This window comes from Brachionichthys hirsutus, chromosome 3 (assembly GCF_040956055.1).
Source record: "Brachionichthys hirsutus isolate HB-005 chromosome 3, CSIRO-AGI_Bhir_v1, whole genome shotgun sequence".
In the NCBI taxonomy this organism is placed as follows: Eukaryota; Metazoa; Chordata; class Actinopteri; order Lophiiformes; family Brachionichthyidae; genus Brachionichthys; species Brachionichthys hirsutus.
In genome coordinates, this window is record NC_090899.1 from 1,357,671 (window position 1) to 1,374,218 (window position 16,548).

At 52.1% G+C, this 16,548-nt stretch overlaps 1 protein-coding gene across 1 annotated transcript; it reads left to right on the top strand.

The window, feature by feature from the left end:
* Window positions 1-430: 430 nt before the first annotated feature.
* Window positions 431-7,535, top strand: LOC137913710 (neurexophilin-1-like). Its single transcript, XM_068757345.1, has 2 exons — window positions 431-493; window positions 6,759-7,535. Exons 1-2 carry the CDS (start codon window positions 431-433, stop codon window positions 7,533-7,535), a joined length of 840 nt encoding a protein of 279 aa, XP_068613446.1.
* Window positions 7,536-16,548: the final 9,013 nt, after the last annotated feature.

Genomic DNA, 16,548 nt, shown 5'->3' on the forward strand with positions numbered 1-16,548 from the left:
GACGACGATGCGTTCAAGTGCCTCTTGACCTCAAGGTGCCCGCTTCAAGCAGCACTGATGTAGAGGAGGAAAGCGGCCACTAGATGGCAGCACCAGCCGATGCCTGAAGAAAAGTTCTTTCTTAAAAGTCTCCTTCTCTGCTCACCCTATTTGTCTCCCCATCCCTCCCTCCCTCTCTCTCTCTCCCTCTCTCTCTCTCTCGCTCTGTATAAAACATCCCTCCACTGTGACACTCCCCCCGTCTCTCCTCGCTGAAGCGGGTTTTAGCAGAACACCCACCTGGATGAGCCCGAGGAGTCTCTGCTCCCTCGCATCAGGACCGACTCCATTCTCCTCCGGTCGGGGGTGGGGGTGGGGGGGGGGGGGCAGGGGTGCGTTTGTCGGCGGCTGAAACGATCGAGCGCGTTTCGACGGGAAGACGCAAAGAATCATGAAGACCCCCCGTCTCCGGGCGTCTCTGCTGCTGCTGCTGCTGCTGCCGGGCGTCTCCCTGGTGAGTTCAATGTCATTTTAGTTTGAGTCATTTTGCAAAGATTTGTCAAAGGATGAACAGAAATGTCGTCGTTTTGGACAACGAAAGGTCCGAACGGGTCGAATAACGAGAAACTCCAGAAAACGCTAAAGTCGACTTAAAGGCGTGTTTCGGAACGATTGTCTTTCCTCCGTGCTCAGATCCCCGCCAACCGTCAGGACCAGGCTCCCCAAATCCAAACCTGCATCTTGACAGCCCCCCCCCCCCCCCGATTACAGATGCAGCTCAATGAGAACGTTTGACGGCGCCGCCTGAGCCCGCTGTGACAAACACACCAACTCAAAGCCTCGGCAGTTTGTGACAAGCCAATTCCTTTAATCCTGGCGGAGACAGTAACCCCTCACCCGCCGGTAAATCTGTCAACAAAGCAATCAAAGCGGCGCAGGAACCCCCCCCCCCCCCAACCAAAAAAAAACCCATTCCATAAACTTAATCCCACAAACTTGACTCGGCCTTAAGAAGCTCCGGCGGCGTTATCTGTGTTTAATTTGCATATTGATGGGAAGAAGTCAATTACTATTAATTATTCTCTACAACTTAATAGCCATTATCGAATTGAATTCACCGTCTTGAATACCATAAACTCAATTTCACAGCTGGCTAAGCACACTAATAATTCCCCCCCCCCCCCCCTTCTTGTGAATCCGTCCTGCATCGGAGGAACCCGACGTTTCTTTCGAACCTGAACGAACACGCATCGCCCGATTGTCACAACGCGAGACAAACGTCGGCCGAAACGATCGCCGCCATCTTGATCTCGTTGACGTGTGTTTTCCTTTTTTTTCACAGACCGGGCTGCCAAATCGCTTTGCCGTGCTTTAATGGGATGATCATAATTGTTTCGCGCTCGACGCATCCTAAGCTTTCGCCTGCAGCCCCTTCGGCAGATTGCTGCCCCCCCCCCCCCCCCTTGGGAAGCCCCCCCAAACTTACTTTGGCCGCCTTTGAACCAAGTCGTGTGTGAAATAATATGATTATGCATTTTTCCTCTGGGTAAGTTGGACAAACTGGTGGCTAGGGTCCCCCCCCGCCCCCTCCTCTTCCTCCTTCGTCTTCAAACTGCCCCCCCCCCCCAATCCGACTGCGAACGGTATTTATCCTCTTCATGGTGGTAATCGTGCCCCGGCCTCTCAAAGCGGCGCCGCGGCGATAGGACCCGGCTTCACCCGCTGCTGCCTCTGATGTCTTGACACACTTTGTGATTTGTCATCATCTCTGACCCCCCCTCACCCCCCCCCCCCCCCCCCCCAGGGTAACACTTTGATATCACTGGGAGAATATGGAACTAAACGCTCAGTGGGCGTCAGACTCCCACGGCTCATCCATCAGCTCGGCTACGGGAGGACGCCCTCGAGACGAGGCAGGTTAAACTCGCTGGAAATCACTATGACGACAATCATATCCCAAGTGCCCCCCCCACCCCCCCGGAAAAACACTCTTAAAGACGGCATCAGCGACCGACCTGTGAGCGAGCATCCTGCTGCATGTTCAATAAAGTTAGGCTTAAGAGAAGCCTCGCCGAAGAGCAGCGGCGCGAGACGCGAAGTCTGGCGTCCGAAAGGTCACATGTTTGACATCCGCCCGTCCCCGAAGCCTTCAGAGCTGCTCATGCTTTAAGCCTCTATAAGAGCATCAAGTTTTAAAGCCTCAAGTTTAGAAGAGCAAACAAATCCCAGTAAAACCCTGCAGGAAGCGGCGAGACGTTAAAGTCCGGCAGCTTCCATTTACCAGAGCTTCGTCTGGACTCGCCGTCCAATCCAGGCTGCAAAGTGGCAGCCGAAATCCGCCGTCATGGCCGCCGTCGGGGGGGGGGGGCGCCGTGAGGCCCCCCATTCCATTCGGAGTTTAAACCACAAACCGCATTCAGGTAAATGTAAAGTGACACACACTTTCATTCTCCCATCGCAGGGCTTTGTGTACGGCCCGCCGGCGAGTCCGGAGGTTCTATTAGAGACGGAATTCACCGGGGGGTGGGGGGGGGGGGGGCAGTCCATAGAATAGCCCACTCGGCTCGGCTTGTTTATCTTCCTGCCTCAGAGAGGAGACGCCGGCACCTTATCACAGCCTCGCCGGCAGCAGATACCGTTTCGGTTTGTCCTGAGCGGCGTCTCCGAAAGGAGCCCTGCGCGGTGCACGCCTCCCCCCGGCGGTCGCCGTTATCTCGCACCGGGATTCTGCCTCGCACGCTCCAATTTGGGAATAACATTAACAGTTAAACGAGTTCCGGGGGGAAACTCCTGCATGACAAACAGCAGGGTTGAAAAGTCGGACGGACTCTGAGCCGTGAAATGAAAGCCGGTCGACGCGATGGCGAGACGAGTCTGGAGTCCCGTCCGTCCAGCACGCCGTTATTAGTCGTGTGACATCATCACGAACCGGAGGAATTCAAATCAACCCTGATTTTGCCCAACGTTTAAATCCAAAGAATGGACTCAATTCTTGGATGCGCTCCTCCGAAACGCGGACGCTCCTTCCCCGCCTCGTGTCCAACCGCCCACCGAGCGCCACGAGAATCTGTCAAGTCGTTTTTGAGAAGTCCTCCAAACAGATAAACAAACAGACGCGGCGTGGGCGTGGCTTGGACCGATCCGACGGATACAACGTGACCAAAGCCCGGATCCGGTGCGGATTCAAGTAGCGCCCCAATTCTGATTGGTGTGTGCGAAATCATGACATCACCTTTGAAAACTGAGCTCCACCCACTTAAAAAACAAACAAATGATTAAAAGCTGGAAACGAAGGGAATCATCTCAGCCGGTGTTTGTTTACAGGATTAAAGAAACTCTGGGAGTCGATCCATTCAGTAAAAACGTTTAACATTCAAAGATTTTTCCGTTTTTTATTGCGTCTGATGATGATTTTTGAACGTATTTTGTAATTTCCTAATGTTCAATTTCTTGTGTCCAACACAAACATCAGAGGAACTGTAAAAAAAAACAAAAAAAAAAACACAATATTTAAAAGATATAACTTTGAGAGGCTGAGACAGAAAAATCTCCTAATCCGTCACGAGAAGGTGAACAGATTTCACAAAAGGTAAAGAAGCGTTACTCAAAGCGGGGAAAAAAAACACACAAGATATAAAACATACTGCGGCGCTACGAAGGAAACGAAACCAATTACCCGCGAAATAAACTGGGCTGGTATCCGGGGGCGACGGGCGCTAGCTACGATATTTAATAAAAAGCCAACAGACAAACGGATTCTGCTAAACCCGAAGTTATGAACGTGTGACTGCTGACCTTTAAGCTGCCATGTTTGTTTTCCTCTTGTCCTTTATCCGGCAGAAGCCTCTCTCTCTTCTCTCTGCAGCATCATTGTCAGGCACGCACACGCACACGCACACGCACACACACACACACTCTTTGTGCCTCGCTTGCATGTTTCTGGAGCCGGCTGGTAAGTCTTGGCCCGCCGAGTGTCAGCGCAGAGAGTTGGGCTGTTCTGGATAGAAGCGTTGCCTCTGATCTGACTAATCTCCCCAGGCTGGATTACAGGTTGGGCTCTAATCCGTTAAGTGCGGGGGGGGGGGGGCGGGGGCTCTGTGACTGTGAATCTAATCCAGAGGCTGTCAGGTGCTTTAGATGAAAGCTAATTGCGTGTCACGGTTTTGGGCAGGAAACAAAAACGCTGGCGACGACGAAACGAGCCTCCACCACGAGGAACGCTTCGGACGGGCGGGGTCGGGCCGGCCCGCTTCGGACGGGCGGGGTCACTTCGGTTCCTTTGAGGCAGCGGTCCCCAACCTTTTTCCTGCCACGGACCGGTTTCATGCCGTGAATCTTTTTCGCGGACCGGGGGGGGGGGGGGGGGTGTATAAATAAATATTTAATATCAATATCTACTCACCATAAATTGTGGTCCCAATAATTACTTCTGTCCTTCATGGTTTTTTGTTTCATAAATTCCACATTCTTGTTTTTTAATCCGGGTTCTGGTCTCAACGTGCCGAAGCAGGTTTGAACCCTCCATTGCTCGTTAACGCGAATCAGCTGTTAATACCCGAGTTTTAAATCTTAGTCCTGGTTTCTCTTCTGGGAGGTCATCACCTCCTCTTCCTCCTCTTCTTCCTCCTCTTCTTCCTCCTCAGTAGGACTTTTCTCCTCAGCAAAGAAGCTCTCCAAATACTTTTGTTTCTTTTTATTAATTTTCGCGAGTTCACGGCTGTTTTTTTTAGCAACGTATCAAGACGCGATTGTTACGTTGGAGAAAATCCGGTCGTTTTTCAAATAAAACACCTTTTAGACGCTAATAATCGATACAACGGAAATTGTACACATTAGTTGTTCTTTCTTTGCGGCCCGGTAACAATGCCTCACGGACCGGTACCGGGCCGCGGCCCAGTGGTTGGGGACCCCTGCTTTAAGGGGAAACTGAGAGGAAGGATGTAACAGGACGTTCATCGCGTGGTTTATGATGCTTTTGAAAACACGCTCCGTAGAAAATCTAAATCTCTGGTTGACAAAATGAAACTCTTGAATCATCAGAGCCCCGCCACACACGCACACGCACACACGCACACACACACACACACACACACACACACACACGCCGGCCACTAATTATCCTGACAGTCACTTAAACCGGCTCAAAGCGGTTTCCTAATATCCCTTGATCTGGTTTCAGGACTCCATCGAGACCGAAAGCCGGTTACCGAGCGGCGTCCGTAATTACCGCACGCCGAAAAAGAGATTTCATTTGATCGCGAGAGACTCGGGTCTTTTCACGACTCGCAATGGAAATATAACGAGAAATAAACGGCGCCAACGGCCCGGATCGTGGCCGGAAGGTCATCCAGAGGTCATCCATTGGCCGTTCGAATCTGATCCCGCTCTGACTTCTACGCCGGCGCCTGGACAGCGAATCGATCCGAGGAACATTAACATCCGAAGCGAGCTGAAACTTTGAAACGGAATTAAAGCGACTCAGCTTCGACGTCAGCGCCGGCGGATTTATTGCCGCTTTGCTGGCTGCGGGTCTGCGAGGCGCCGTCTCCCCGCCACTTTTACATCCTAAGGAGCTTCATGGTCGACCGTAATGGTTCCAATAAATCCTGAACAGAACGCCCGCTTCATCCTCACGCTCGCCTCTTCTTTTTATTAAGCGGGACTCTTGTTTCCAGCGCCAGAAGACGGGAGGAGGTGTCCATTAATACCGTTTAACGGCGCCGCTGCGCTGGGAAATTCAGATTCCTCTTCATCGCATCGCCGCAAACGTCCTGCCGGGAGATTCCTACGAATCCAATCGGCCGCGGAGATGAGCCGATATCAGAGTCCAGATTTGACTCGATGCATTTTAGAAACACTCCGGCTTCGCTTTCGAGTCAGATGAAACAGCCTCGGAGATTCTTTATTTTTAACGGTTCAAGCGCGTCAGGTCATTCATCATCAAGGGCCCTTCAAAACAACTGGAGGCCATCTTTTAAAACTCCTCCACTCTGAAGTTGGTGAAATAAACGCCTGCGTCAGAGGAGGATCACGACTCCTCCCGACTCCTCCCGACTCCTCCCGACTCCTCTGGCTGCGTCCTCTCTCAGACTCCTCTGAAGGAGAGACGACCTAATTTTCAAAGCATCGATTCCGGGGGTGAAGGTGCGAGGTGTAAACGCTTCGATCACATAGATCTGCTGTCGCGTTCCCCCGCGAGGGGCTCGGAGGCGGCGGCGGCGGCGGCGGCGGCGGGGGCGGGGGCGGGGGGGCGGGGGCGGGGGGGGGGGGGGGGGTCGCGGGGAAGCGTCGCTCCGTCATCTGGGGCGATTGTTAGAGAAGGGACACAGAATGTATCATCAATCATCCGCTCAGGACACATGCAGCGAGTCCCCCGCTCCATCACGTCTGCACCAAGGAGCGCTTGATTCGTCTCCAAGTACGGCAGGAAAACCCTTCATCTTGATTAGGACGCGGCACAAGAGCGGTTTCACACGGAAGAGTCGGAGACGCAGAGCGTTCGCTCCAGGTGTTCTAAGGTGTTTCAGTACGAACTCCCGTTGGGGAGGACGCTGCGAAGGACAGGGTGAAGTGGAGAAGGTTGAGTTGCTGTGTCCCGCCCCTGAGGGGACGAGCCGAAACTACAGTAGTACTAGTAGTAGTAGTAGTAGTAGTCGCGGGGCCGGGTCCGGGACCGATGGACGACTCACGATGTTCCTGCACAGCTGGATCAAGTTCTCGACCGCAATCCAGATACGGGACCTTAAAATGTTCTCCTCTTTGTTCTCCTCTTCTTCCAGGTGTCGTCTACTGATTCACCTGCTTCAAGAAATCCGGCCTTGAGAGAGACCTCCAAACCCAGAGCGAAGACCTACTGGGCCGCGAGCAGCCGGGCGTTCCCCGCCGGCCGCCTGCTGCCCCAGACCCTCAAAGAGAACTTCACCTCCCTGGATCTGAACTACGACGAAGCCGAGGCGTACTCCAAGCGGGAGCGGTGGACCTGGCTTCACAACGCGTCCGCCGCCCACGACCCCCGACCCAGGGCCAAGAGGAGGCCCATCGTCAAGACCGGCAAGTTCAAGAAGATGTTCGGCTGGGGCGACTTCCACTCCAACATCAAGACGGTGAAGCTCAACCTCCTCATCACCGGTAAAATCGTGGATCACGGCAACGGGACGTTCAGCGTCTACTTCCGTCACAACTCCACGGGACAGGGCAACGTGTCGGTGGGACTGGTTCCCCCGACCAAAGCCGTGGAGTTCCAGGTCCGGCAGCAGCAGCGGCACCAGCAGCAGCAGCAGCACACGGCGCTGGAAACCAAGGAGACCAAGCTGTTCAACTGCAGGGTGGAGTACGAGAAGGTGGAGAAGGGCACCAGGAGCTCGCTGTGCGCCCACGACCCCTCCCAGAGCTGCCCCCAGCAGCAGACCCAGAGCCACGTCTCCTGGCTGTGCTCCAAGCCCTTCAAGGTCATCTGCATCTTCATCACCTTCCACAGCACCGACTACAAGCTGGTTCAGAAGGTGTGTCCAGATTACAACTACCACAGCGACGCCCCGTACCTCCCCACCGGGTGATCGCGGGACCAGGGGGGTCCGGGTCCGGGTCCGGAGGGGGGGGGGGGGGGGGTCGGATTATTGGGACGGTAATGGAGTCAAAGACGCTTCAGAAAGCGGAGACGCTATCCTTGTTGAAAGACCGGTGCAGCCCCGATGAACAGATCTACCCCCGGGGCAACTACGGGGGCATTTAAGGGAAGCTTACAAATACTCATATTTATGCACAGCTGCTTACGCCGAGGAACGTCTCAAATATGCCGATTGTATTTATGTAAATATTCAGGATTCCACCGCAGAAAACAATTTCATTCACGTTTCCTCCTGCTAATTCAGTCGTCCGTGTCGGCGGCGTGTTTCCGTCTTTTCCAATCCGTCTCCGGTAATCATGGCAACCACGTAAACGTCAACGCAAATAAGACGAGTCCGCAGGGCGCGCGTCGGAGGGGCTAATGGAAGAAGCTAACGCATTTGGAGTGGTGTCGTTTCCCGCAGTGTGATTTTTAGAGCGACGTCGCCGTCGTCGTCTGCGTACGAACCCGATAACGGCGCCGGTATGTTCAGAAATAATCTTCATCAAGTCATCGGAGGAAGAGAAACACACGCCTGTTTAAACTCTGCGTTGGGTGCTAGCGGTTTAAAGGCTCCCGTCAGATCAAGCACAAAGAGAATAAGTGCTGTAATAAATAAATTAAACTTGCAGACGAGACGAGAGACCGAGGACGGATTCCTGCGCCGCCGCTTTGAAAAGTCAAACGGATAAAAAAAAAAAGGTGTGAAATCCAGAAGAAGTCTGGAAGTTGTGTTGAAACGGTTCTGGCAGCAGGCGCTAATCGGGAATTCCACCTTAAACATCCGCACCTCTGGTTATCCAAAAAAACACCCCGCTAGACGAGACGACCGCCGGCCGTTAACGACGCCGGAGCTTCCAATTGGCTATTAAACCTTCATTACATAAATTGGGAGCCGGTGGCTCGACGTGAAGCATTAAGAGGAAATGAAGACGGCGTAAAGCGGGAGAGTCTCCAGCGGAGGAGGGGGAATTAAAACGCTGATGGAAAACTGGAAGGAAAAAAAAGATGTGCACCTCGGGGGGCGATCGCTGCCGTCTATTCAAATCCAGCCCCCGTTGGTGATGCCTGCCACGCCGCACGCCGTGGACGACGTCTGATGGAACGGCGTTCCCGCCCGTTGGGATGAGCGAGCATAAAGAGGAATTTATGGAATGACTGGAAGCACCCGACTCGTAGATGGAGAGCGTGTTTCTGTCAGCGAGGAGAAGGAACGGCTCGGATTGCCGTTTGGGCCAGTTCTTTCACGTCTCCCGCCGCCGCCGCCGCCCGCCCACCCGTAATGTGCCAGGGACAGTTTGTTCAGCTTCAAAGAACTAAAGCAGCACTTTGCCGACACAATGCGGCCTCATTATGCACATAATCTTACAAGTGCAAACAGTCTGGCTCAAACGCGTTTGGTGTTGGAGCCGCCGAGGCGGATCCGTCCCCACCGAGGCCGCTGCAGCACGCGCTGCGTGGCGTTTAATAACGGCCGGCGCCGAGGCGTCGCTTTCTGCTCCGTTTTAGCATATTTTAGCTCAGCGTTTCGGTCTCATTTAACTTTGCAGCTTCGATTCGTCTGCACGATCAACAAGCTCGGACGGATCCGCCGCAGCTAGCGGAACAAACAAAACGCTGGTCGGACGCAGCTAGCGATTAGCCGGCAAAGCCAAAGAGCCAGATTTCCCACCGGGAGTCGGTGGAAAGACGAGAAAGGGTTGATTTTCTTCTGTTCTCTGCTGCGTAGTGTAAATGAGAAGGAGCGTGCTAGCCCTTGTTAGCATGGAGCGATGCTACGTGTCGCTGCGCCGAAAAGCAAAGGTCATCTTTGATCCGGATTACGATCCGGATCACCAGATCAACTGTTCCAGAAAATAAAGATCTGCCTCTAATTCCACTTCTAGCATCGAAGCTAATCTTTAGAATCGCTGCACCTTTAATGCAACTCAATGGAATGATTTTAAAAAGCCGATGCACACCGGAAGAGGTTTGGAGTTTAAATGTCGGAGAATTCCTGCTCATTTCAGGGCAAAACGGGAGAAATCTCGCCGCCCCCCCCCGGAGGAAGGCCGCTTAATGAGCTCAGCGCTTATGAATGAAACCGCCGATTACAACCCGGGAGCGTTTGGACGCCTCCGTTATCTCCGGACCCAGATCTCCTCCCTCGGTTCAGCCGACCGGCTCCGGCGCCATCCATGCCTGCCGCCTGTCCCCTAGCTCGCCCCACAGCCCCTGATTAATGTGGCCTGGGCGGGGGGGGGGGGGGGCTGTCAGAAATGGCAGGGAGAATCATGGGATTTCTCCTTCAGAGTCCCAAAGACAGCCGGCAGCTGCAGGAGTAAAGCGGTGACCAACCACCGGCCTTTGGGCTGCCTGTGGAGGTCCACGTTGGGGGGGGGTTGCTCAGGTCGTGTCAGAGGCGGTTGGGGGAGTAGTTTTGTGCATCCTGGCTTGCCATCGCTTGACGCCACGCCTCCTCCAGCAGCTCCAAAATGTACAGCTTTGTTTTTGTCTCCGTGTTTTTGTCTCCTGTTTGCAACCTTGGGCCCGGTTTGTCCCTCCAGACCCGGTCCTGCAGCGGGACCCGGGTCTGGAGCCCAAGCCTTTTTGTTCTGTGACCTATTAAAGACTATCAGACAACGCCTGATGTTCTTCCCCTCTTTGTGACGAATAAATTATTCTCCTCCGAACACCATTCCTCCCCCGGAAATGAAAACGCACTCAATACGAACGTAAAGGTAAAAAAAAAAAAAAAAAAACCTGCGGAGAATTAATTAACCTTTTTCATTTTAATTGCTTCAGTGACAGCTGTCCTTTGGTGCCGGAGCCGTCCTAACGCACGCGCTGTGAGCTCGTCAACGACTTCCACAGCGAATAGATTAAAACGCCACAGAGGAGAGAGTCATTTCATTAGTCGGAGTTAATGCCCCCCCCCGCCCCCGGACAGAACCAGGTACGAACACCTCACCCCGAAATATGCAGGGAAATGAACAATACCATTAAGCCCATGCGAATTGAATGAATAGTGGCAACGTGAAATGAAGTTTCGGCTCGACTTCATTACGTCCTGCTGCTTGTTCCGTTCAGCGGGGAAAGACGAGAAAAGGAGAAAACGAGGAGGCCTTTAATGGAAGCTCTCTGAAATCAGGGCTCCTGCGTGACGCAGCTAATTGCTCTAATGGATGACGGAACCGTGAGGCTGTCGGTTCTCACTACAATGGATAACGGCTGACAGCGGAACCGTCTCGTACGCGCAGCTCGGCCTCTTTCACGGATCTGTCAGCCGGAAGTCTCGGCGGCTCCGAGACGCCACTCTTTAACGCGTTTCGTGAAGACGAGAGACGCCGAAGACCAGATTTTCCACATGGTCTGTGAGGATTTTGACGCTCGTTGGCGTGGAGAATGGGAAGCGTTCTTATCAAATTACAGGAGAATGAGCTTAAAGTCTCAGGCTGCGTCATTTAAAGAGCTGCAGCAACGCAGTAGTTTGACATGCGGAGAACCGATGGTGGAACGCAGCCGGGTTCCAGTCAGAACGCAGCCGGGTTCCAGTCAGAACGCCGCCGGGTTCCAGTCAGAACGCAGCCGGGTTCCAGTCAGAACGCAGCCGGGTTCCAGTCAGAACGCAGCCGGGTTCCAGTCAGAACGCCGCCGGGTTCCAGTCAGAACAAACACGGCCCAGCGTCACTGAACCGACGGTGGCATTTAAAAAAACGGGAATCATTTGGTTTCTTTGAACTCCTGACTCAGAGTCGTTAGAAGTCGATTGTAAAAACCAAAGTGAATGAATGAACATCATAAATGTTATATTTTGGGATTTTTCCAAACAAAACAACAATTGGAAGAGACCAGAGGCGTCGGATGTAACGAGCTTTTTATAAATATATTTCCTGACCTTTCTTAGATAAGTTAATTAAAAAACAATGTAAAAGAAGGAAATATATTCCAATTCAAATAATAATTGGTTCCATTTCCTGTGACGTCACATTCAGGTTGTGGTTTGTTTTCGATGGAGAAGCAGAATAATTTTATTTTGTTATTTTATTATAATTTAAAGGTTTTTTTATTCGTTTTCTGACGTGATAAGCTGCGCTTTGAGCTCTAAAGGTTTGTAACTTTACATTTCATCACGTCTCTCATTCCTTTCGAGCATCGAGGATTACACGCCTCGTGGAATCAGCGCGCTCCATCACTTCATCGTCTTCATCTTCCTCCTCGCCGAGGCTGACGCGCTCAGATCTCATTTCAGTTAAGAGAAGTTTCTCGTCTGATCAGCCGGATCTGGTATCTGCGTGGAGAAACCCAGCTCTGGCCACGAGCCGTCGCGTCTCCACTTGTTGAAACTCTATTTTTAACACCGACGGCGCGTATTTCTGGGACGCTGATGATGACTGGGCTTCACCTCGTCAGCAGCATCAGAGCCGGTGAAGCTATTTATACTTAAAAACGCGCTCTCTGCATTACCGTCGTCAGAAGGGCAGAGACCACGGAGCGCGTGCGTGAACATCCGGCGCACCTTGGCCGACAGGTGAAGCTACCGGGGAGGGGGGGGGGGCTGATTGATTTATATCTTGGACAACCTCTCCCGGTGCTTCCACCGGTAAAGGTGAGCCGCGCAGCCGGCGCGCGTGACAGAGATGGACGGGCCACGCGGCGGTGAGACGTGGAGGGATGGCGTGGGTTTGAAAAAAATGCATCATCATTAAATCAAGGAGTAACCTTGAACGGGCTCGGTGCCCCGGTGCGTGCCGGGGGGGGGGGGGGGGAACGACCTGCACCGGAGCCGGGCCGCTCCGGTGCAGGTCAGCCCGGTAAAAGGTCCGGCTCAAGGGCGTCGGAGAAAGAGGAATGATGGAGGTGTCCTTGTCGTTACGCGTGGATGGATGGCGCCGGTTCAACATGTGTGACCCCCCCCCCCCCCACCACCTTTTATTTTGTCCCGGATCTAATTCTAAAAAAACATGACGTGTTTATGGCGAACAAACACCTTCCATAATGAGAAGATGCGACTACGAGAGGACTTTTATTATTCGTGTTTGCAGCGAGTCCGACTCCCCGAGAGAGCAGCCGAACAAAGCCCGAGCCTGGGGGAGGGAAACGACCCCCCCCCACCGGTCCTCCAGCTGCGAGAGCTGAACTTTACACATTATTCGCTCGTGCAGACGATATTAAATCAAGGAACTCCTCTCATGTTCCCGTTTTAATAACCAAATCCTCCGAGGGAATGCTTTACGGAGACGACTTCTAGAGGAAAGCAGCCACATGATCAGTAAATAATCTCCTCTGTGCTTTTATTGTGTGCATAAAATAGAGTCAGCGTGCTTCCAGATTAGATTCCCGGGCTGAGACTATCTGCGGTAACTTATTTTTAAGCCTGACTTCGACCCCTTCTCCCAGACACGCCATCCATCTCTCCGGGCCTCCGGCCGCAGCCGTTCCCGGGCCGCTGCGGCAGCACGGCGGTATTTCAGCATGTTGAAGCGCATGGAGAATCCCCATGAAGGGTAAGGGATTACGGATTTCGGCCTCTAAGCTGGATGCCCAGTGAGGATGTCTCTGAGCGTGGTAATCTTCAAACGCCATGCAGAGTGATGACTGGGCAGCGAGGAGTTCTACTCGGGATCTAAATGCGCTCCAGCAAGTTAGCAGCGAGGAAGAAAGAGAGGAAGAGGAGGGGCGCAGAGGTGGACAGGATGGACTCGGTGGGGCCTTCGGGGGGACAGACGGAGACATTCGATCCGACGTGTGATCTGTTCCGAGCTTCGGTCCGTGTCGAGAACGAGCGAAAGTTGATGTTGAAGCGACGCAGAAGTAAAACGTCACGGCCGCCCTTCGCCCCACGGAACCGCGGAGGGTTCTGGGGTCAGGTCGGGTCCTCGTGGGGGTCGTAAACCTCCGCTACAAGGTCACGCTTAAAGGTCACATGTGTGCCCTTTTGTCACAAGTTAACGCAGTTAAATTCACAGCAGGCACGTGCGCCGCTGCACGTTACCATGGTAACCGTTGAGGTGAGGGTTTTTTTCAGCAGACACTAAAACATTTTTGCCTATTTTCGCTGGAATAATACCACCAAAAATAAACTTTATCCGCTCTGTTCTTTTTCTTCGACTCATGCACGAGCCGCAGGTGGAGCGCGGAAGTGCGGCGCGGCGCGCAGGCACGGGGAGCGTGCACGCACACACACCTCTCGTGAACGTGCTCCCATTGTGACGTCACAACGGGGAAGATGGTTTTAATACCGGATTACAGAACTAGATGGTTTAATTTCACAGTGATTGGTTTGATAATGACCCGAAACCACCAAATATTAGTGCGGAAAAACAGGAAAAGTGTGATCGTCTTTTCAGAATACGTTCCCTTTAAGTCTGGTTTAGACTTTCGCCGTGTTCAAGACAACGGGAAATTAGAGAAACCCAAATTTCCTTCAACTACGTAAAAACACTGATGATCGATAACGATCAGGCAGACTGGTGGGCTGACAAGCCCCTTGACAGTTATTAAGGGGCTTGTCCTCTACGGCAATCAGAGAGTCTGTTTTCCGAATTGTTTTTTCAGAGGAGGGAATTTCCTAAATCATGTGAAGTCTGAAAGGAAAAAAAAACAGAACTCACCTATTTATTCAAACTGGTTTACGATTTCCGGAGCAAACCCAACTTCCGATGTGTCCTGAACGCTTCGTGTAGATGATGTTGACGGTGCTGCAGAACGAAAGATGCGAATGGAGTAAAGGAACGACAGAAAAAAAAATCAACATTGATGCACGACCCTGATGGATATCAGAAGAGAATTCCTCGGACTCCATCCTGATTGAATTACAGGATCAATGAATGGAAGCCTCCGATTGTTTCCTCTCTATTATTAATTCAAATTGCGTTGATACCATCTTCACCCTAAAGATAAGGAGGCTAAGTGGACGAGGACGAGGAACAGACCGGTCGAAGGTCACCGCTCCTTTGGAGACGCGCCTTCTATCGGCTCACATCGGAAGCCTCGAGATGATGTCAGAGGTCGGGTTTTGGAAGGACGCCGAGGCGTTCCAGAGATGTCCAGGAAATCAAACGGACTTAAAGTGCAATAAAAGCAGAATAAACCCAATAAGCCAATCACGGCGCTCGTCTCTGCAGCTCACGGAGGGGGCGTCGAGCAGAAAAGTGACCTCTGGGTTAAAATGGCTCCTCTGCTCTTAAGCAAGTGGAGTCTGCAGAGCTTGAAATACAACGATGACATCTAAACCCATAACCTTCTGTTTAAACACGAGTGGGCGTGCCGATCTGTGGAACCGACCCTCTGCAGCAAAAGGAACGCCGTCCCAGGAGCATTAATTTAGGGGAGGACACCGAACTCCCTTTGGGTGACAACACAGCGTGCATGCCATTAGATCATTAGGAAATAAAGTGAAGCCAGCAGATTAACGCTCCGGGCCGAGCGGGGGGGGGGGGGGAAGACGCCGGCCGAGGCCCCGGCCGTCCTTTGGGTTGCACTGCCACCCACAGGACGGACACGAAACACCGTCAACCGGTAAATATTTGTCCAGGCTGTGTCCTAAACACTGGAATGTTTGTTTATCAAACGGTGGATCTCCAAGGATAAAAAAAAAGGAAATTAAACTTAAAGCCGCTTTAATTCTCAATGCACCGCTGAAAAATTTGATTTTACTCACAGAAATGAACATTTTGATTATAAATCCATTTGGACATAGTGATGGATAATGGCTAATGCATTTTTTTGTTTTTTATAATTTATAGTTAATACTATATATTTGTTATTTATCATCATATTGGGGGGATTTTTTTTTTTTTTTTTGCAATTTGCAAAACCATCGTTTTTATTATGAGGCGCTCACCGGTGTCAAAAACAGCGTCTAAATATTTATATAGAAATATCTGTAATTTTACAAACATCTTTTTTAACCCATTTAGCACGAACAGGGTTGCGTGCGTGATCTACGTTTGGACGCGATGACGTCAGCCGCGTCTCGCGCAGCGTGACTGAACCGATGCGCGGACGGCGGGGCGGCGGCGGGAGCGACGGAACGACATAATATCCTCCGTGATATCAACGCGGCGAGGTGAGCGCGCTGCGTTTGATCTTTGCAGCTGGGCGGGGCCAGTGAGTCAGGTGTTTACTGCGGTGCGGACGATGCGCGGCAGAATTTTAACACACACGCATGTCATTAATCCGAACGCGTTTGCTTTTGCGCGTGTCGTGTTTTATTCCGTCACGCAGAAACGGCCCGTGACGCGTTAGAGGTACGCAGGAAAATGTGGGAATTTATTTATGAATCCTCCCTCGGAGCTGATGGAGGAGCTGATGGAGGAGGTGACGAGCTGCAGGAGAACAGGAGGAGGAGCTACCATCTCGTCTGGTTAATGTTTGAACTGGGAGGATCAGGGGAAAAACAAAGACCAGTCACGCCTTACTGGGAATGACAGCTGCATGAAAAAACCGGAAGCGGGTTTATGAAGCCCACGGATGAGCGAGAGACAGATCAATATATAGATAGCTGATAGACGGACCGATGTCTTACTGAGTCAGCAACCGGCAGTCTTTCCTGTTTTACTTTTGTCAAACAAATTAATAACCAGGAAAAAAAACAAAGCCCAACGATCTTCTGTAATGATGAACTATACTTATACAGAACATCAAAGAGCAGCTGGTTGAAGACCAGCGTCTGAAATACGATCCCTCTCCGATCCAGGTAAAAACCAAGCGTTTGAACGAGCCTCGAACCGAACCGACCGGTCGGAGGGTGCGATCGCTCACGCTCGTTCTGTTTGCTCCTTTATCCGACCGCCACGTCTCAAAAAGCGGCAAACAGATTTTAAGGACACTTTGTGTGATGGGGGGGGGGGGGGGGGCTATTGGGCCGAGGAGGACCTCCGAGGTGGATCTGGTACAGTCTTTGACCTCTAATCCCTACGACCTCTACCGTCCAGCAGGCGTCTAAACTGCTCTGGCTTCTCCACAGGTGGCTGTGAAAA